A 17,418-nucleotide genomic window follows, 5' to 3' on the forward strand; every position below is an offset into this window, starting at 1 on the left:
GCGGCTCCATTAGCATATGGGAACACCCAGCATTTCTTGGGCGTTCCCATGAGAAAGCTGGGCTCCAAGCGCCCCGGCCCGTCAAACGGCCGGCGTGCGACCCGCTCCGGGGACAGTGGCAGGTGGGGAGTTTGACTAGAGCGGTACACCTGTTAAACCATAACACAGGTGTCCTAAGGCGAGCTCAGGGAGGAAAGAAACCTCCCTTGGAGCAGAAGGGCAAATGCTAATAAGGCCATGACACGGGTGCAGGCAGCTGACATCAAAAGATGTCAGCTGCCCGTCCACTTCCTTCAGAAGTCGCAGACCATTGAATGATGTGGGTGTTACACCACAGGCTGCGAATGGAGGTTTATGTAAAACATGCATTTGCAGCCAGTGCAAACGTTCGCGCCTTGCGAATGGTGGGCCGGCGTGCCACCATTTGCAGGGCGGGGATTGGTTGACTCGCAAGGATGCGAATTTGCATCCGAGCGAATCAACCAGAATAACCCCCTATATACGTTTGTTTTTATTCTGAATGACGTTAAAAGAAGAATTCAGCTAAAATTGGTCTTACCGTACAGCTTTGACCCTGTGCCATCTCCCGTCATTAAATGTGCCATTCACCATTATGGAGACCATGCCGCTGCCCAGATTATAGCTACAGAGAGACAGAAAGGGAAAGAAATGTATTTCAAGTGTACAAAACATGGCTACACCTCACACAATGGACTGACTAGCATATGTGATACACATGGTAAATAGCTAGCCCAGCTACCTGGCTCTGCTTTCACACTATGGCAATAACCTGTTTCTCTCCAATACATACAACCCTTCAAGATAGACCTGATAACAGTACATAACAATAACCATCACACACAGCTGCTCTTGTGTATAAACTGGGCCAAGGATTAAAAAGTATATTACACTGGGCGGGATGTATTAATATACATCGCCGCCCTTCACCTGCCAGCCGCCGCCGCGATGCTACCGCATATGTACTAACATATGCGGCTAGCATCGGGTTGCGGTGACGAAGACCCCCGCAATACCTGTAATGTGGTGTGCGGGGGTCTCCGTCACATCCCGGCGGCTGTCAGTGTCCCCCTGCGTCTCCTCCTCCCCCCTGCAGCTGGATGTCCTCCCCGCTGTTGCACCTGCTGGGGGAGGAGGAGATCGATGGAGGACGGGAGGGGGGGGTCGCGCGGACGGTGGGCGGCGATAGAAGCCCATAGGCTTCTATAGGGTATCGCCACCACCCTGCCAGGCGGAGACGGGGCGGACGGCTAATGGTACATAGGAAAATGCGGTAAAACCCCCGTTTTACCACATTTTCCCTTTAGTACATCCTGCCCACTGTGAGAAACGAGGGGTGAATATGAAGGTTTTCAGTCCAGGTCCATCTCATTTCGTCACAGTACAAAAGCATGAGGTGGAGGGTTGTTACATACAGCTGAATCCGTATCACATCGGTGATGAAAAGCTTAAGCAGCGTTAACAATACAGTGCGAGAGACCAGGCGCCAGATAGTGAGGTGCAAAGGAGACAGGAGTCAGTGAGGGGAGATCACGGGGAGGCTGTGAGGGGGAGAGCTGGGCAGCAGGAGAGACCAGCACAGATAAGCATATCAGAGGGATGGAAGTGCCAGTGAGGAAAGCAGATAACTACAGAGCATTGCGATGCACTAAATGTGGGTGGGAAGGGGTTATACCAGTGGCGGATTTTACCTATGGGCTGCGGGACTTCATAGAAGCAAGGGTTTTGCGCATGTATAGTACCAACTTTTCTGTATGTACACAGGCGCTGCGTTATGCGGCGGTCACAGGGTCAGTGTTACACGGCGGTCACTGGGGCAGCGTTACCCAGAGGTCACAGGGACTACGTTACAGTGCAAGTCACAGGGACTATGTTACATGGCGGTCACATGAACTGCGATACACGGCGGTCACTGGGAATGCGTTACAGGGAGATAACCGGGGCTGCGTTACACGGAAGTCACAGGGGGCCTGCGTTACATGGCGGTCCCAGGGGATGCGTTACAGGGAGATAACCGGGGCTGTGTTACACGGAAGTCACAGGGGGCCTGCGTTACATGGCGGTCACAGGGGATGCGGCTACAGGGAGATAACCGGGGCTGCGTTACACGGAAGTCACAGGGGGCCTGCGTTACATGGCGGTCACAGGGGATGCGGCTACAGGGAGATAACCGGGGCTGCGTTACACGGAAGTCACAGGGGGCCTGCGTTACATGGCGGTCACAGGGGATGTGTTACAGGGAGATAACCGGGGCTGTGTTACACGGAAGTCACAGGGGGCCTGCGTTACATGGCGGTCACAGGGGATGCGGCTACAGGGAGATAACCGGGGCTGTGTTACACGGAAGTCACAGGGGGCCTGCGTTACATGGCGGTCACAGGGGATGCGGCTACAGGGAGATAACCGGGGCTGTGTTACACGGAAGTCACAGGGGGCCTGCGTTACATGGCGGTCACAGGGGATGCGGCTACAGGGAGATAACCGGGGCTGTGTTACACGGAAGTCACAGGGGGCCTGCGTTACATGGCGGTCACAGGGGATGCGGCTACAGGGAGATAACCGGAGCTGCGTTACACGGAAGTCACAGGGGGCCTGCGTTACATGGCGGTCATAGGGGTTGCGGCTACATGGTTACTAAACATGGTACATTGCTCACCCTATTAGCCAAACTGAAAAGTCACAGTTTAATGCCACATTTACTACTTGCATGAGCACACTGGATAATTGCAGTCACATCCATAAATCACTTTATAACATGCCTGGCGCCTAGCAACCTGTACTGACTCCGTACACTGGGAGACACTGGTTACAGGGCCAATAACCCTAGAAAGACCAGATGATTTATATAAAGAGCTACTTCTGTCACCCACAAATATTGCTGTAATAGGACCCATACTGTACAGTGGAAGAACTTTAGATATTTGACATTATAGTTACATTTGCCGAACATCCCAGGGCAATCTATTCTTATCTCCTATCCGCCACTGCTGGCTGAACATAAGAGGCTGACTCTGACATGGGGGTTATAGGAGTTCACTCTTTCTGACAAAATCCTTCTTAGATGGACAAAACCATGTGCACTGCAGGGGGGCAGATGTAACATGTGCAGAGAGAATTAGATTTGGCTGAGTTATTTTGTTCCTGTGCAGGGTAAATACTGGCTGCTTTATTTTTACACTGCAATATAGATCTCACTTTGAAGCAAAACCACACCCAAATCTAATTCTCTCTGCACGTTACATCTGCCCCCCCTGCAGTGCACATGGTTTTGTCCATCTAAGAAGGATTTTGTCAGAAAGAGTGAACTAGAATAAGGCCCATTGTCCTTAAATAGTATTACTTTCAGGAAGTCAGCTGTGCATAATAAGATATCTTCGCTTAAAATCAGAACTTTGTGGAGATGTATCACACCTTCTAAAGAGTGGATACCTGGAGAGGTTGCCCATATCCTATCATTTTATAGAATGTACTTGATCGATGCTAAATAGCAGCTTATTAGTTGCTACGGACAACTGCACTCTTTAGAAGGTTTGATACAATATATTTCTGTAATTAGGCTGCTGAAACTTTCCCCATGTATGTTATTAGTAGATCTTGAGGAGAGAGGAGATTGTATTATACACATGACTATTGCATTATACATGTTACTGCTTATGTTAATGGCCGCGTGTCCATCACCCTACGTTAATGACAGCCCTGGGAGCGCTAGGCACCATTACACCAGACTAAAGCGAAGCGATACCACCACATTACCTGAAAACAAGGTTCCCGTCTTGCAGCCCCAGTGATATAAAGTCGCTGTTCGGCCGCATCGGACTGTCTCCCCGCCACATTAGCAGGCCATCCTTCACCGTGGTCTTAAACCTCATGAATATGTTGGACCGAGAGCCAGAAACCCTGGGAAATAAACAAGGGGACACAATATAGTTCACTTACAGTGCTGTAGAGAGGCAGGTCCAGGGGGTGTGATGGCTTGTGGCATTCTGTCCTCAGTTATAGAAGGACATACACTGTTATCAGTGATATCTAGGCTGTAATACCTATATGATAAACGGCTCTGTTACTTCATTCCTTCAAAATAATCTTTTCGCCTATTGAATGATGAATGGGGCCCAATGAAGTCTCCCTTGAGGCCCCTGATAAGTAGGATAAGGGATCAACTGATGTGTATACTGCCAATGGAACGTCACGTGACCCTCAAAGGGTCCCTGATCTCCCAACGCTCTCAACTTCACTCTCAGTATTTACGACAGAAGTGAGACTTGAAGGATTTTAGTATTTTAAGGAAAGACTAATACAAAAAACACACACGGGTATCAGTGCACTACGTCCCTTCACATGGCACGTTCCGCCCGCCAGGGCCGAAACTAGGGTTTCTGGTGCTCGGGGCAAGGCAGTCATTTGGTCGCCCCCTCCCCCCTGACTGCCTTGCCCCTGGCGCCGGAGACTGAGCGACCCCCCCGCACCCACAGACCCCCCCATACCTATGTGCAGCGGGGTCCAGGGACGGGCAGCAGGGTCCTGGGATGGGCAGCGGCGGCTTTCACTTGTAGCAAGTTATGCTATTTGCCTGGCGGCGGGAAATATGCTTCCTGCCCGGCAAATAGCGTAGCTTGCTTCCAGCTGCCGCTCCACCCGTCCCCGGACCCCCGCTGCCCGGACCTGACAGCGCGCCCCCCCCCCCTCCCACCCATGCGTGACCCCCTAGCCCCCCCCCTAGTTACGGCCCTGACATATATTCTTCCACCACGCCATGGTGGATGGTAGCGTATGGTAGTGTATGAAATACCGCCTGTCGGCACAAGTCAGCTCCAAAAAACTGTGAAGATCTCATGTTGACTTTTTGACTGTCGACCTTCCCATTATCGGCCTTATGCTTGTGTCGACCTTCCGACTTTAGACATGTTGACCTATTTCATGTGTCGACATAAGGTCTGTCAACCTTTAGTGGTCAACCTAATGTTTGTCAACCTGATGACCGTATGCCCTTTTGTTCATGGCCAAGTCAGGGGGCGGAGCTTCTCTAACAGAGCAGGCTCAGAGTGACTGACGGCTTTTTAATCCTGCTTTGCATATATATATATATACACACATCCAAGGAAGGCACCAGAGCACTTTACCTGTTATACCTTCAGAGTGCCGGATCTATCTGAAATTATTTTGGACTTCAGCTCACCATATCTGAGGCCCAATCAAGGCACCTACCACCCCTTTCCCTGACTGGACGTCACCTGGGACATCGTTATATACAAGCCCACTATTGCTATTGCTGCACACCTATACTAAAGTGAGAAGCAAGATGGCGACAGGTACCGACACTGAATCCCCTTTTGCCAATTTGGACTCGGGAGACCATTTTAGCTATTCGGATGTGGAGGTGGATAGGATTCTTTTTACAAGGTCCTTAAGAGGTGAAACCACTACACCTGATTGTAACGAACTGTACAATGAGTGGTTCCGTTTGAAAAAACGTGAGACCGATTTCTTATACCACGGCATCACCCTCTCCGATTACCACAGACAAAAGCAAATCCCACGAGGCTTCCGAGTAAGAAATGTCCCGACAATTGGCCGCCACAGCCCTGCTTTCTGTAAAAAATGGCTAGGGATACTTAATAAATGCTCGATGGACCTAATACTTTTGGTCGTGGAAGAATCCTCCAAAGAACTGTCCTCAACACAAGCAGAGCTGGTGAAATTTGATGCGGATAAGAAACCTGTACTCTTAGCCGATAAAAACACAAATTGGCTGGAGAAGATTGACACAGCTGTCGACCGCTACACCAAAGAGCTCATCTGTTTCAAACGAGACAAGGCACGTAAGGTGCAAAAGGACTATGACAACAATTCCGTTTATCCATGGCTAAACCCACAATACTCCCGAGGTCCAAGAGCCCAATCTTACAGAAATCGACAGGGTCGCCCCCCCCCGGCCTAGACCAAACGATTCCAGTACCTCTGCGAGTGATGCTGACTCTACACAAGTCTACTCCAACGACGCTGCTATCCCTTTAGGCAGCCGCCCGCGACGACTGGTCACGCTGAAAAACAAACCCGTCGCACAAGGAGGGGAAAACAAAACGAGAGGGAGAGGTCGGTCCACCGCAAGAAAACCCTAGTAGAAGATCTGGTGATTAATCTCACGGATTCTCCTTTAACGGCAATAGAATCTACTGTCCTCTCTAAAGGTTTGACTTTTATCCCTACTAATTTCCATGACTCCATTCAATGGCAAATAGACAGTTTTCGGTTTACAAGATCCTTACGCTTAAAAGACTATTTTGGCCGCACATCTTATGCTGGACTCGTTACTGACACTGTACCTGTTCCCCTACGTAAACTAGCCCAGAAATCTACCTTTGATCCCCCCACTAATTCACATTCTATTAAAGCCTTTTCACGTATATTGCTTGGAGCTCCCGATATTTGTGTAACATCAAAGAATAAGCATTGTAATTTATCTCCAGATGAGCGAAAGGCTTTGAGAAATCTTAGTGAACGTAGGGATATTGTTATACGTATGGCAGACAAGGGGGGCGCAATTGTGGTACAGAGCACCCTGGCATATGTGACGGAGTGTCAACGACAATTGGATGACTCCTCCATTTATGCTAGGTTAGATTCTGACCCAACACAGGTCTTTAAACAAGAATTGGATACATTGTTACAAGCCGCCCATACTAACGGGACTCTGTCTGAACCAATTGTTAAAGCATTAACTGTTTCCTTTCCAAAGGTGCCCTTGTTTTATGCATTGCCCAAGGTGCACAAGAGATTGGTTGATCCCCCTGGCAGACCAATTATATCTGCCAGGGGGTCTCTATATCAGCCTGTCTCTGTGTACCTTGATTGTTTACTTAATCCCTGCGTACAGGCAACACCTGCCTATCTTAAAGACACCAAAGATTTATTAAAACGCTTGCAGGACATGGCACCGGTTGAGAATGGGTTAATTCTGTGTACAGCAGATGTAACCAGTCTCTACACCTGCATCCCCCATGCTATGGGGATGCAGGCGGTGGAACTACTCATCACTGACAACCCTTTGTATGATGGACCTGACATTTCCCTTTTCTTATCTTTGTTGAATTTGATACTAACTAAAAACTACTTTTACTTTAACGGGGTGTACTATTTACAACTGTTGGGGTGTGCGATGGGGTCCTCTGTGGCCCCATCGTACGCCAATGCCTTTATGTGGGCCCTTGAGAGACAACTTTTTGCCCCACTACATCAGAGTGGACATCTGTCGATGTATGTTCGATACATCGACGACCTACTGTTTTTATGGTCTGGCGATGAAAGTGTTTTGCTTGAGACTCTCAGCTCACATAATGCTACTGATCACCCCGTCAAATTTACCTGTGTCACTAGTCATGAATCCCTTAGCTTCTTAGATGTTAAAATTAAAATCTCTCGAGGTGTCCTGTCCACTGGTTTACATGTAAAGGAAACGGATCGCAACTCTCTGCTAATGCATAATAGTTGCCATCCTTTACCACTACGTCGGGGTTTACCGTTCTCACAAATGCTCCGTGTAAGGAGAATAGTGAGTGATCCTGACGAGACCATTAAATCTCTTGACACCATGATTGAGCGTTTTGTTGCTAGGGGTTACCATCTAACGGAGCTTTTATCAATTAAAGCAAAAGTATTAGGTATCCCTAGAGCTGATTGCTTGAGTGGGGCCAAAAAAGATAAGGAAGCCAATGTTATTGTACCATGGATTAACAAGTTTTCAGAAAACAGTGATACCATCACCAGATATATTAAAAATATGTGGCCCATTATTAACACGGACCGTGATTTACCAGCTCTTCATAAGACAAGGCTGATGCCAGCCTACTCACGGGGTAGAAATTTACGGGATCACTTAGTTAAAACCGATATCACTGATTTTCTGAAACCTAAACCTCCGGCTCATTTTCTTTCTAAGATTCCGGGTTGCTACAGGTGTGTCGGCTGTACCACCTGTAGCTCAATGTTGACGGGTAGTTCCTTCCTACATCCGTACAGTGGAAGGAAATACCCCATCAAACATGTTCTCAATTGTTTATCAAAGTTCATTGTATATCTCTTATACTGTCCATGCGGATTTGTTTATGTAGGGAAGACAGAAACCACATTTAGGGAACGAATGGCCAACCATAGATTGGCTATTCGTTCAGCTTTATCTTCCGGAGTCAGTGATCAACCAGTGCCACGGCATTTTCTTGCAGCCGGACACACTGTAGCAAGTCTACGCACTAAAATAATTGATCATGTCCCGGAACCCCGAAGAGGTGGTAATAGAAGTCAATTATTGTTGAGAATGGAAAGCAGATGGATTATGAAGTTAGAAACTATGTCACCTCGCGGTCTCAACGAACAGTTGGGACTTCACTGTTTTCTATAAAGCCTCTCAAATGTTTACACACTGTTATCTTGCCCATCTGTAGATTGTCTATATCTATCACCAGTCTAATTTATGCCGTGACATGCCTATTAAAGATTCCCCCTTTTTTTGGGGTAATATTGTAATGAATATTTTTTTGGCTTATTTAGGTCTTAATGTGTAGATGTAATATTTCGCTTGTATTTTTAAATTCTTTCCTGTCTTTCTATGTATTTTAGTCTTTTGTACACGATATAATGCATTTTGTTTTATTTGTTACTATAGTATTTCTTTTCGGGTCACTGACGTCATCCCAGACCACAGCCCTGATGGACATTGGTTTCTAATTGGAACCATAGTCTCAGGTGTGGTGGGAGTGTCTGTTTCTAAGTATAATGCACAGGATTGGTTAAGATGTACCTGACGTTTTGTATAAGATCACCTTTTGTTTCACTGTTTGTATATCCCTGACGACGGGAGGGTTACCTCCCGAAACATGTCGGATTAATAAAATACTCACTTGTTTGAAATTACAAAGTCTGGAGAGTGCCGCTTCATTTCCCACATTATATACACACATATATATATATATATATATATACACACATACATACACATACATACACACACACACACACACACACACACACATATATACTGTGTGTAGGCTGATTCATATACTGGAGCACAGCCTGGAGTGTCCTAGTATCTGAAGTGTATCTTTAGTAGGTTCCCTTGATCCGCGATAACATATACACACGGTAGCACTCACCTTTTCAGAATCTCCCGGCTGTCATATATGAGATAACTGCGCCCGATAAACTGCGGGATTTCAATGGCCTCTGTAATAACTGAGAACAAAAATAAACGTCATATTCCGTATCCTGCACTGTGCGCAAGTGTTACCGTCTGTACAGGCGCCATCACTGGGGTAATTCTCCAAATCCCAAAATAGAATATGGCTTTGATTTGCTGGGACAGTTCTATCATACTGCTTATTACATATATATAGGAAGACAGTGTTAAATAAACAAGATCATTTTATTAAGTATACAATTAGTGTTACATTGTGCAGGTTGACTTGTATTCGCAGCCTTGCGGGTCCACCAAACCCTGCCTTGCGAATGGTGGCCTGGCCACCAACCAATTGCAGCATGTGTTTGCACGCACTGGGTGCGAATGGATGTTTATCCATTTGCAGGCTGCTGGGGAACACCTACGCCTTTCGATGGTCGCCGACCATCGAAAGATGAGGTGCGTGCATGCATATATAAAATGACTCTCAGGTCACTTATATATGCATGCACTTTCGAACTTAAATGGGCAACCAGAATATCCCCCATAGTTCCATAGAAGGACATATATGATATATGTGTATATAAGTACATATGTAATGTAATCAAAAATGTTTAATAATTATTTGTCTTGTCTTGATATACTGGTATGGTTTGGTATGAAGCATTGATAATGGAGGAGAAGTGAGCCAGAGGAGGAGTGGCCCATGGCAACCAATCAGCTGCTCTGTATAATTTAATATTTTAAATCATAGATGTTACTCCTGTGCTGATTGGTTGCCATGGGCCACTTCTCCTCTGGCTCACTTCTCCTCCCGTATCACTGCTTCATACAACTCCCCCTGTATTACGGTTGCACATCACTGCTGCCCCGTTACAGTAACACTAAGGACACTTGCTTATCATTTGCTGAGATTCTTGCAGTGTGAATATACAGTAAATATACAGCGATCGCTCCTCTACATCTGGTGGCAGGATAAACTGCACATTGGCCATTACAGTAAGTACAAATGTCTGGGTGTAATTTCTTTTTTTACAGTACATTTGCAATTACAAACTGAAAGAAGAAGGATATTAATTAGGAGACTACCACATTGGGGGTGACCTAGATGTTTATATAGCGGTAAGCATTACCCTGGCTTATTATAGCAAATATTTTGGACTACTTTGTCAGGCCGGTGGAGGTACATCGGTGACTGTGCCGCACACAGGAACCGGGCAAAATATGCTCTGTACATTTGTGGCAGAATTTGCGGAATGTGATAAATAAATAATAGACCTTTTATACACAAATCATAGGGGCTGTTTTATTGCTGGTTGAGAGGGAACATACATTTTTCCGCCAAGTGGGTCCTATTGAAAGGGTATGGCTCAAAGAGTGGACACTATGAAGGTCGATATATTAGGTTGACCACTAAATGTTGTCCCGAATATCGCCGTGAGTCGACATGGCCACTGTATCAGTGTACCGCGTCTCCTCACATACATGGTGGGACCAGCATGGACCTCCGATGCCAAATCCAAGTGGATTATGAGAATTTATCGGGCGCTCTCATATATAAACCCGGGGATACTTGTTTAATCTTAACATCTAAGGGACCCATTTTTTAATGAAATTCATTTTGAGAAATAAACCTATTTGCGGATTATAAATGGCGCTCCAGCTTCCACCTGTCATTTTTAAAACACATGCCAGTTGGGATCTGAACATGTGGCAGTTAGGAGCTAATCAGCTCTTGGTGTGGGTGCACTATAGAACTATGCTACCTGTCACAGACAGTTAGGGGTTATTACTCTACTGTTACAGTACTTACTATTAATGCAGTAATTTCCACATTCTGCAACAAGTCAGCAAGAAAACAGAACACGGACACATATCACAGCGAGAAGTGACCTTATGCTCCTAGCTACAGAATGCATATAGTATACCAGAAAAATAATAAAGCGGTTAGACCCTCAAGCCCCAAAATGAAATAGCGGCAATGTTTGTTATATTGAGTCATCTGAATTAAATTGAAACAGTGAGTAATGGCCATCAAGCAACTTGATTGACTGCACAAACTTTTCTTGTCTTGTGTGTGCTCAAACTGATGTGATTAGATAGTGACTAAATGGTTTTCTAAGTGGAAATAATCAATATCATTGTATCATCTTATGCTAAAGGGGCCTACACACGTGGAAATGTGCTGAGCGTTCTGAGCGATGGTAGATCACTCAGAACACGCAGCAAGATCACTCAGCACACAGCGATGTGTGCCGAGCCAGGGGCGGATTAAGCCTTCGGGGGGCCTGGGTCACTTTATACAGCGGGGCCCCCTCCCACTAGTCATTACTGGCTGCAAACTGCACGGGAGAATATTACAACACACAATTAAAGGCAGTATAAACCTGGTCAATGGGTAACTAAAGGGTGGGGGATTAATATATATATATATATATATATACACATACAAATATATATACACACCACATGAAAATCTGTGTTTGTGCCTTTATACATTACTCTGTAAGAGACCTCACAGGCTCAGCCCTGCCTCAGATTAAAAACCATCCCATGATGAAGCCGCTGCTGCTGCTGCTTTCTTCCATGGGCCTGAGAAGCATGTGATGAGCTCCATCAATCAGAGCTCAGCACAAGCTTTTCAGCATCTGACCTCCGGTGAGAACACTGTCCCTGACTGATTAATATCCAGTATGCTGGCTATTAATCACCGGGTGATAGCGATGTGTGGGGCCACTCAATGTTTGCTATGGCCCCTACATAAGGAGTGATGTAGGGTCATTTTCTAAGCGATCTAGTGAGCAACAAATGTAATGCTGGGTACACACCAGAGCGATTTTGTCTCAACTCCCCTGATTTCAATGCATCGTATGACTGATTCGAAGTAAAAAGTGCAGAATAATACCTGTTTTCAGTACAATCCAATGCACGCCCCATTGGTTCTTTGTGGATATGGAGATTTTACCTGATGCACTAAAGATTCGTCATCTACTGTACACTGAATTGGGTGCCGATCGTGTGCAGATCATGTACTCCAATCCATCATGCGACCATCGTACGATATCAAGGAAATTGTTTCAGGATCCTTGCACGATCATGGTCATTCTGGTGTGTACCCTACATTACTCTTACTTCTCTGTGCATGGTGGCAATTCAGATATCAGCTGCCTTAACAAAATATGTTGCTAGTAAACCTAAAGGAGTAAGTGCACCATCTTGTGGTAACAAATGTTACTGCACATATAAAATAATTTCACATTAAACATAATGCAGTGACCATGTAACCAGCATTAGGATTATATGTAAATCAAAAAGAAGTGACAATAACTTAGAACATCAAACAGCTCATTGGTTATATGAAATGTTCCAGTTACCTTTCTGACAGTTCTTCCCATCAAAACCCAATGGGCAATCGCACTCGTAACTGTCATGTTTGGGTCTACAGCTGCCACCATTGGCGCAGGGCACTTGGGCACAGGGATGGATGGTGTTCACCAGGTTTACTCCAGAATTCAGTCCATGCACCAGGTTAATGATCCGGTCATTGAGTATAAGCTGCGAGTAAATGGAAGTACATTTATTACAGGTGTATACACAGTTGTGCCACAGGGGAACCCAGAACACATACGCACTACTATAACGGGAGACCCTGTAGCCAGGTTTTGGAGAACATTAATAAACAGTCTTGCAGGTGACAGCCGAGGAATAAAATTAAGGCCTAATTTATACCACATGCAACAAGGTGTCCAGGACACGGTGTGATGTGGCCCCCCGGGCTAGTTCAGTACTGCAGCGATACAGCCAGTACAACGCTGTGCATGCATAAATATGACAGCCTGGACCGCTTGCCTCCTGGCTGTTAGTATCAGGCTGCAGCTGCCGCACACTGCTGTGTGCTGTGTCCAGCAGCGCAGCTAGCATAAGAAGGGGTGGGCCCGGGCCGGGGGTACATGTGTGAAATACTGCTTGTTTACGGTACTGCAGTTTAGAGAGATAGTAACCACATGGGGCCACATAGGGAACTATAGGAGGGGGCTGCAGTGAGAGACATGGAGGAAGGGGCTAATGGGCCTAATTCAGACCTGATGGCTCATCTGCAAATTTGCAGATGACTGCGAGTAGTTAGCCACCACCCAGACAGAAAGAAAACCTGCCCGGTGCAAATCTGCGAGTGAATTGTAAAACATTTCACAATCTGCTATCCTGTCGCACCTCCATGCGCAATTCACTAATCATCGAATGAATGAACTCTTCCACATCTCTGCGACAGGTACAGGACGACGTCAGCCCCACCCTCCATAAACCGCCTGGACACACACTTTTCTAACCACTCCCAGAAAACGTCAGGTGATGACATATTTGCGCTATTTCTGTAGCTATTTTGGATCATTTTTATTCGATAATCGAATGGATTGCGAATTAGCACAATAGCAACCAACTCTGAATCAGATCCTAAATACGGAGATTTGAGACACATGGAGGGGGCCACAAAAGGAGACTGCAGACACATGGAGGGGGCTAAAAATGAGGCTGCAGACACATGGAGGGGACTAAAAAATGAGGCTGCAGACACATAGAGGGGGCTAAAAATGAGGCTGCAGACACATGGAGAAGGCTGCAATGAGAGATGTAGAGTGGGGTAATGGGAGAGGGACGGATGTGCCAATGGGGCAGATGTATTAAGCCTTAACAAGAGATACTGTATAAACGTCCAGCCAATCAGCTCCTTACTGACTTTTTTCAAACACAGCCTGTAACATGGCAGTAAGGAGCTGATTGGCTGGACGTTTATCTCTCTTTATCACCCTTGCATTTATCTCTTGTTAAGGCTGAATACATCTGCCCCAATAAGAGCAATGCCCTCGTAGGCTGGTAGCTCAATGTTTAATATCACATGCAGATGAAATACAAAGCATTTGGCCTACTCAATAATGATATTGGTGTGAGTATACTCAGTAAAGTCTCAATCTTTGCTGATGACACAAAACTGAGCAGGGTAACTGGAACATTCAAGGATGTGTCCATATTTTAGAGCAGGGGTGGGGAACCTTTTTTGTGCCAAGGGCCATTTGTATGGGAAAAAAAATCCTTCGGGGGCCATATGTAAAAATGTCTCTTACAAATTGTCCTGCTGCAGCCGTCCCACGCTCCGGTGGCTGCCGCTGAATAGGACTGACAGTCTATGGCTGCTGCTGATTAAGAGGAATCTTGCAAGAACTACTGACCTCTCGCGAGAATTCCCCTGTACTTGACTCCCGGCAAAGCCGCCAGGCGGGTGGGAGGGCCACTCAGACCGGCTACGGGGACCGCATACGGCCCCAGGGCCTTAGTTCCCCAAAACTGCTTTAGAGCAATCTATATACACTAGAAGAGTGGGCAAAAAATTGGAAAATGAGGTTCAATGTGGATAAATGTAATGTTATACATCTTATCCAGTGTGATAGTTATAACACGTCGGCATTGGGTAAATCAGAACTGGAAAAGGATTTAGTGGTCCAAATTGACAACAAACTTTGGTGTACTGCTCAGTGCTAGCAACTAATAAGGCCAACAGGATACTAGCCTGTATAAGAAGGGTTAGAGATTAGGGATTCAAATGTAATTATGCCTCTTTATAAAGCACTGGTAACCGGCCGCACCTAGAATATGGAGTACAGTTCTGGGTCCCGCACTATAAAAAGGACATCATAGAACTGGAAAAAGTCCAAAGAAGAGCAACAAAGCTAATAAAAGGGTTGGAGAAATGAAGCTATGAGGGCAGATTATCCGAATTACGAATGTTTACTCTAGAAAAGAGCCATTTAAGGGGCGACATGCTGAACATGTACAACTATATCAGGGGCCAATATAAGGAACACGCAATTCTTTATTCATTACTTTATTAACTACTATGTAACTATGTAAGAAGTGCGCAGTTCTAACCACCTCTTTTGTTTGGTGGATTTATTCATGGTTTTTACAGCTATATGTGGGTGGCGCAGAACCATGGCATCAACCCTATTAACCACCTTCAGGTCCTGTAGCCAAACATCGGTGCCCAACATCGCTGTCCGACATCACTACTGATCTCGTGACTAATGGATGTGAATCCCAGCAGTGATGTTCCAGAATGTAGCGGAAATCTTTCCCTGTGTTATAGCAGCAAACGGTTCCAAAAAGCCATGATTTTTGGAAAAAGATGTCCAGCAAGCACATACAGTATGTCTGTCCTACTCACCTTCTGAATGCTGCCAGTGAAAGGTCTCAGGACTCCGGAGTTTTTCTTGACAGTGTCATAATCAGGAACACCACCAATGTAAATAGCAGGATTGCACTTTATCTGAGTGAATCCCCCCTGCAATATAAAGACGTGTTTGTTATCAATGGCCAATGTATACAAGGAACACGTTTGTATACAGGGATCATGCGTGTGACAGATAAAGACAAAGGTCGGAGTTGGAAATAAGGAAAATGGAAGCAGACGCCCATGGAGCAATTCTTAGAGGGATAACAAAGGGTGTGGTCCAATATGTCTGCATTCTGAATGTCAACACCAGAATGTTGACATGGAAGTTATGTTGACATGCCTACCCCTCCTCTCCCCATTAACATTGGAATACTCTAAGGTTCTGTTCTTGTCCGATATCTTTTCCCCTTCCATCTCCAATATCTCCCTCCCATTCTCTCACATGTCACCAGGGCAAGATTTTTTTCGGTACCCTAGGCAAAACTTCAGCTTACTTCTCCCACCGCCCGCACACCAATACCGACTTTCCAGACCCTTGGGTGAAAGTGTGGCGGGGGCATCTTAGAACATAAACACCTGCCATTTTCATTAAGCTCAACAAGGACGCCTCTCGTCTCAGAGTCATCCTTAATTATGTGATTTTCAGATGCAGGGGCACCTCCCAGATTCTGGAGACCCTAGGCAGCTACCTAATAGTACAGCCGGCCCTGCATGTCACCTGCTAAATGCCTACCATCCCCTCCACGGTAAACCCAACATTTCTGAAACTCAACATCTCTAACAATCAGGGTGCGTTAAAAGAGGAGGAGACCCAGGTTTCAGAGATGTTGAGTTTCAGAAATGTTGGGTCACCGTGGAGGGGATGGTAGGCATTTAGCAGGTGACATGCATTCTGGCCCCCTCCTCTCTCCTGGCCAGCGCCACACTCTGCAAAATGCAGTAGAGTCTGAGCACTAAAACGCATGTGTAGAACTCCTAAAAAATGGCGGCTCTGCCATTTTTTGGGGGCAATTCCAGCAGCTCTGCTGCCTTCATTGCGGGGCTCCTCCTGGCTCCTGCTAATGAAAATGACAATCACAAAATGGCTTCCCCTAACAGCAGACCGCTTTTGAGGATGCTAGAGGAGGCCGCAGTCTCCTCCAGCATCCTCAAAAAGTGTCTGCTGCAAGGGGGCGGACATTTTGTGTGGGCTTGTGTGGGAGGAGCACCGGGACCGCAGACAAGTAGATATGCGGGTCCTGGGGGCAAGCGGAGGTTAAGGCTGGTCCCGGCAGCAGTGCAGTGCATCTCTAGCCCCTCAGACCCCCAGCGCCCACACTTACTCAGCACCTCCCTGCGACCGCAGGGTCTGCGAGGCTATTGTTATGCCATTGCTCTCATCATTTAATATCTTAAAGTACATGAAAACAGACATGTCTTTATAGGCTCTACTGTATATTACTATTTTGAAACCTGTACATACATGACGTCATGGGCTGGGGTGTCTGAGGGCCCCTGCATGGTGTCACAATATCATTACATTCAAATAAATATTTTCCCTACTTTTCCTTAATCCTGAAAATCCCATTACCATCTGCAAAGCTCATTACTGCAGCAGTTTAATCTGCATTAAGAATTTATTTGTCCAGCTCGGGGCTAAGTGAATCCCCCCTAGAAGTGATTTAGGAGATTTGTGACCAGAATGAGTCACAAGAACACTTGTATACAGGTGCTGGAAATACGAGATAAGAAATATATATACATACTGTATAAAAGGCTAACTACTCCTCACCTCTATGAGGTGAAGTACTGCCAGTGACCACTGAACGGGCCACATTACACCTTTGTGTGCTAAAAGATGTCATAACAGAAAGTGAAAGCAATTTTTGCAGGGACACTGGTCTGTTGCAAACTTGCAGGATATGGAGAGAGGGAGGTGTGAAGACAGAGATTGGAGGTAGGAGCAGATAGGGACTGGGGGTGGAGTGGAGAGTTTGTGGGATAAAAACTCACAGATCAAAGTGAA

At 46.1% G+C, this 17,418-nt stretch overlaps 1 protein-coding gene across 2 annotated transcripts in view; it reads right to left on the bottom strand.

Annotated features, from left to right (window-relative positions):
• The window catches only part of EGFLAM (EGF like, fibronectin type III and laminin G domains), a 133,709-nt gene that overhangs the window by 6,256 nt on the left and 110,035 nt on the right, over positions 1 to 17,418 (bottom strand). The window contains exons 17-22 of one of the 2 annotated variants that reach the window (XM_083154552.1): positions 15,405 to 15,521; positions 12,562 to 12,742; positions 11,001 to 11,024; positions 9,165 to 9,243; positions 3,772 to 3,915; positions 560 to 643 (exon numbers count right to left, since the gene is read on the bottom strand). In XM_083154552.1, the coding sequence (XP_083010678.1) occupies positions 560 to 643; positions 3,772 to 3,915; positions 9,165 to 9,243; positions 11,001 to 11,024; positions 12,562 to 12,742; positions 15,405 to 15,521 (629 nt within the window). The remainder of the gene's footprint in view (positions 1 to 559; positions 644 to 3,771; positions 3,916 to 9,164; positions 9,244 to 11,000; positions 11,025 to 12,561; positions 12,743 to 15,404; positions 15,522 to 17,418) is intronic. The other variant, XM_083154560.1, reaches the window with a different exon arrangement.

The sequence above is a fragment of the Crinia signifera genome, chromosome 1, assembly GCF_055691185.1.
Source record: "Crinia signifera chromosome 1, ASM5569118v1, whole genome shotgun sequence".
Lineage (NCBI taxonomy): Eukaryota > Metazoa > Chordata > Amphibia > Anura > Myobatrachidae > Crinia > Crinia signifera.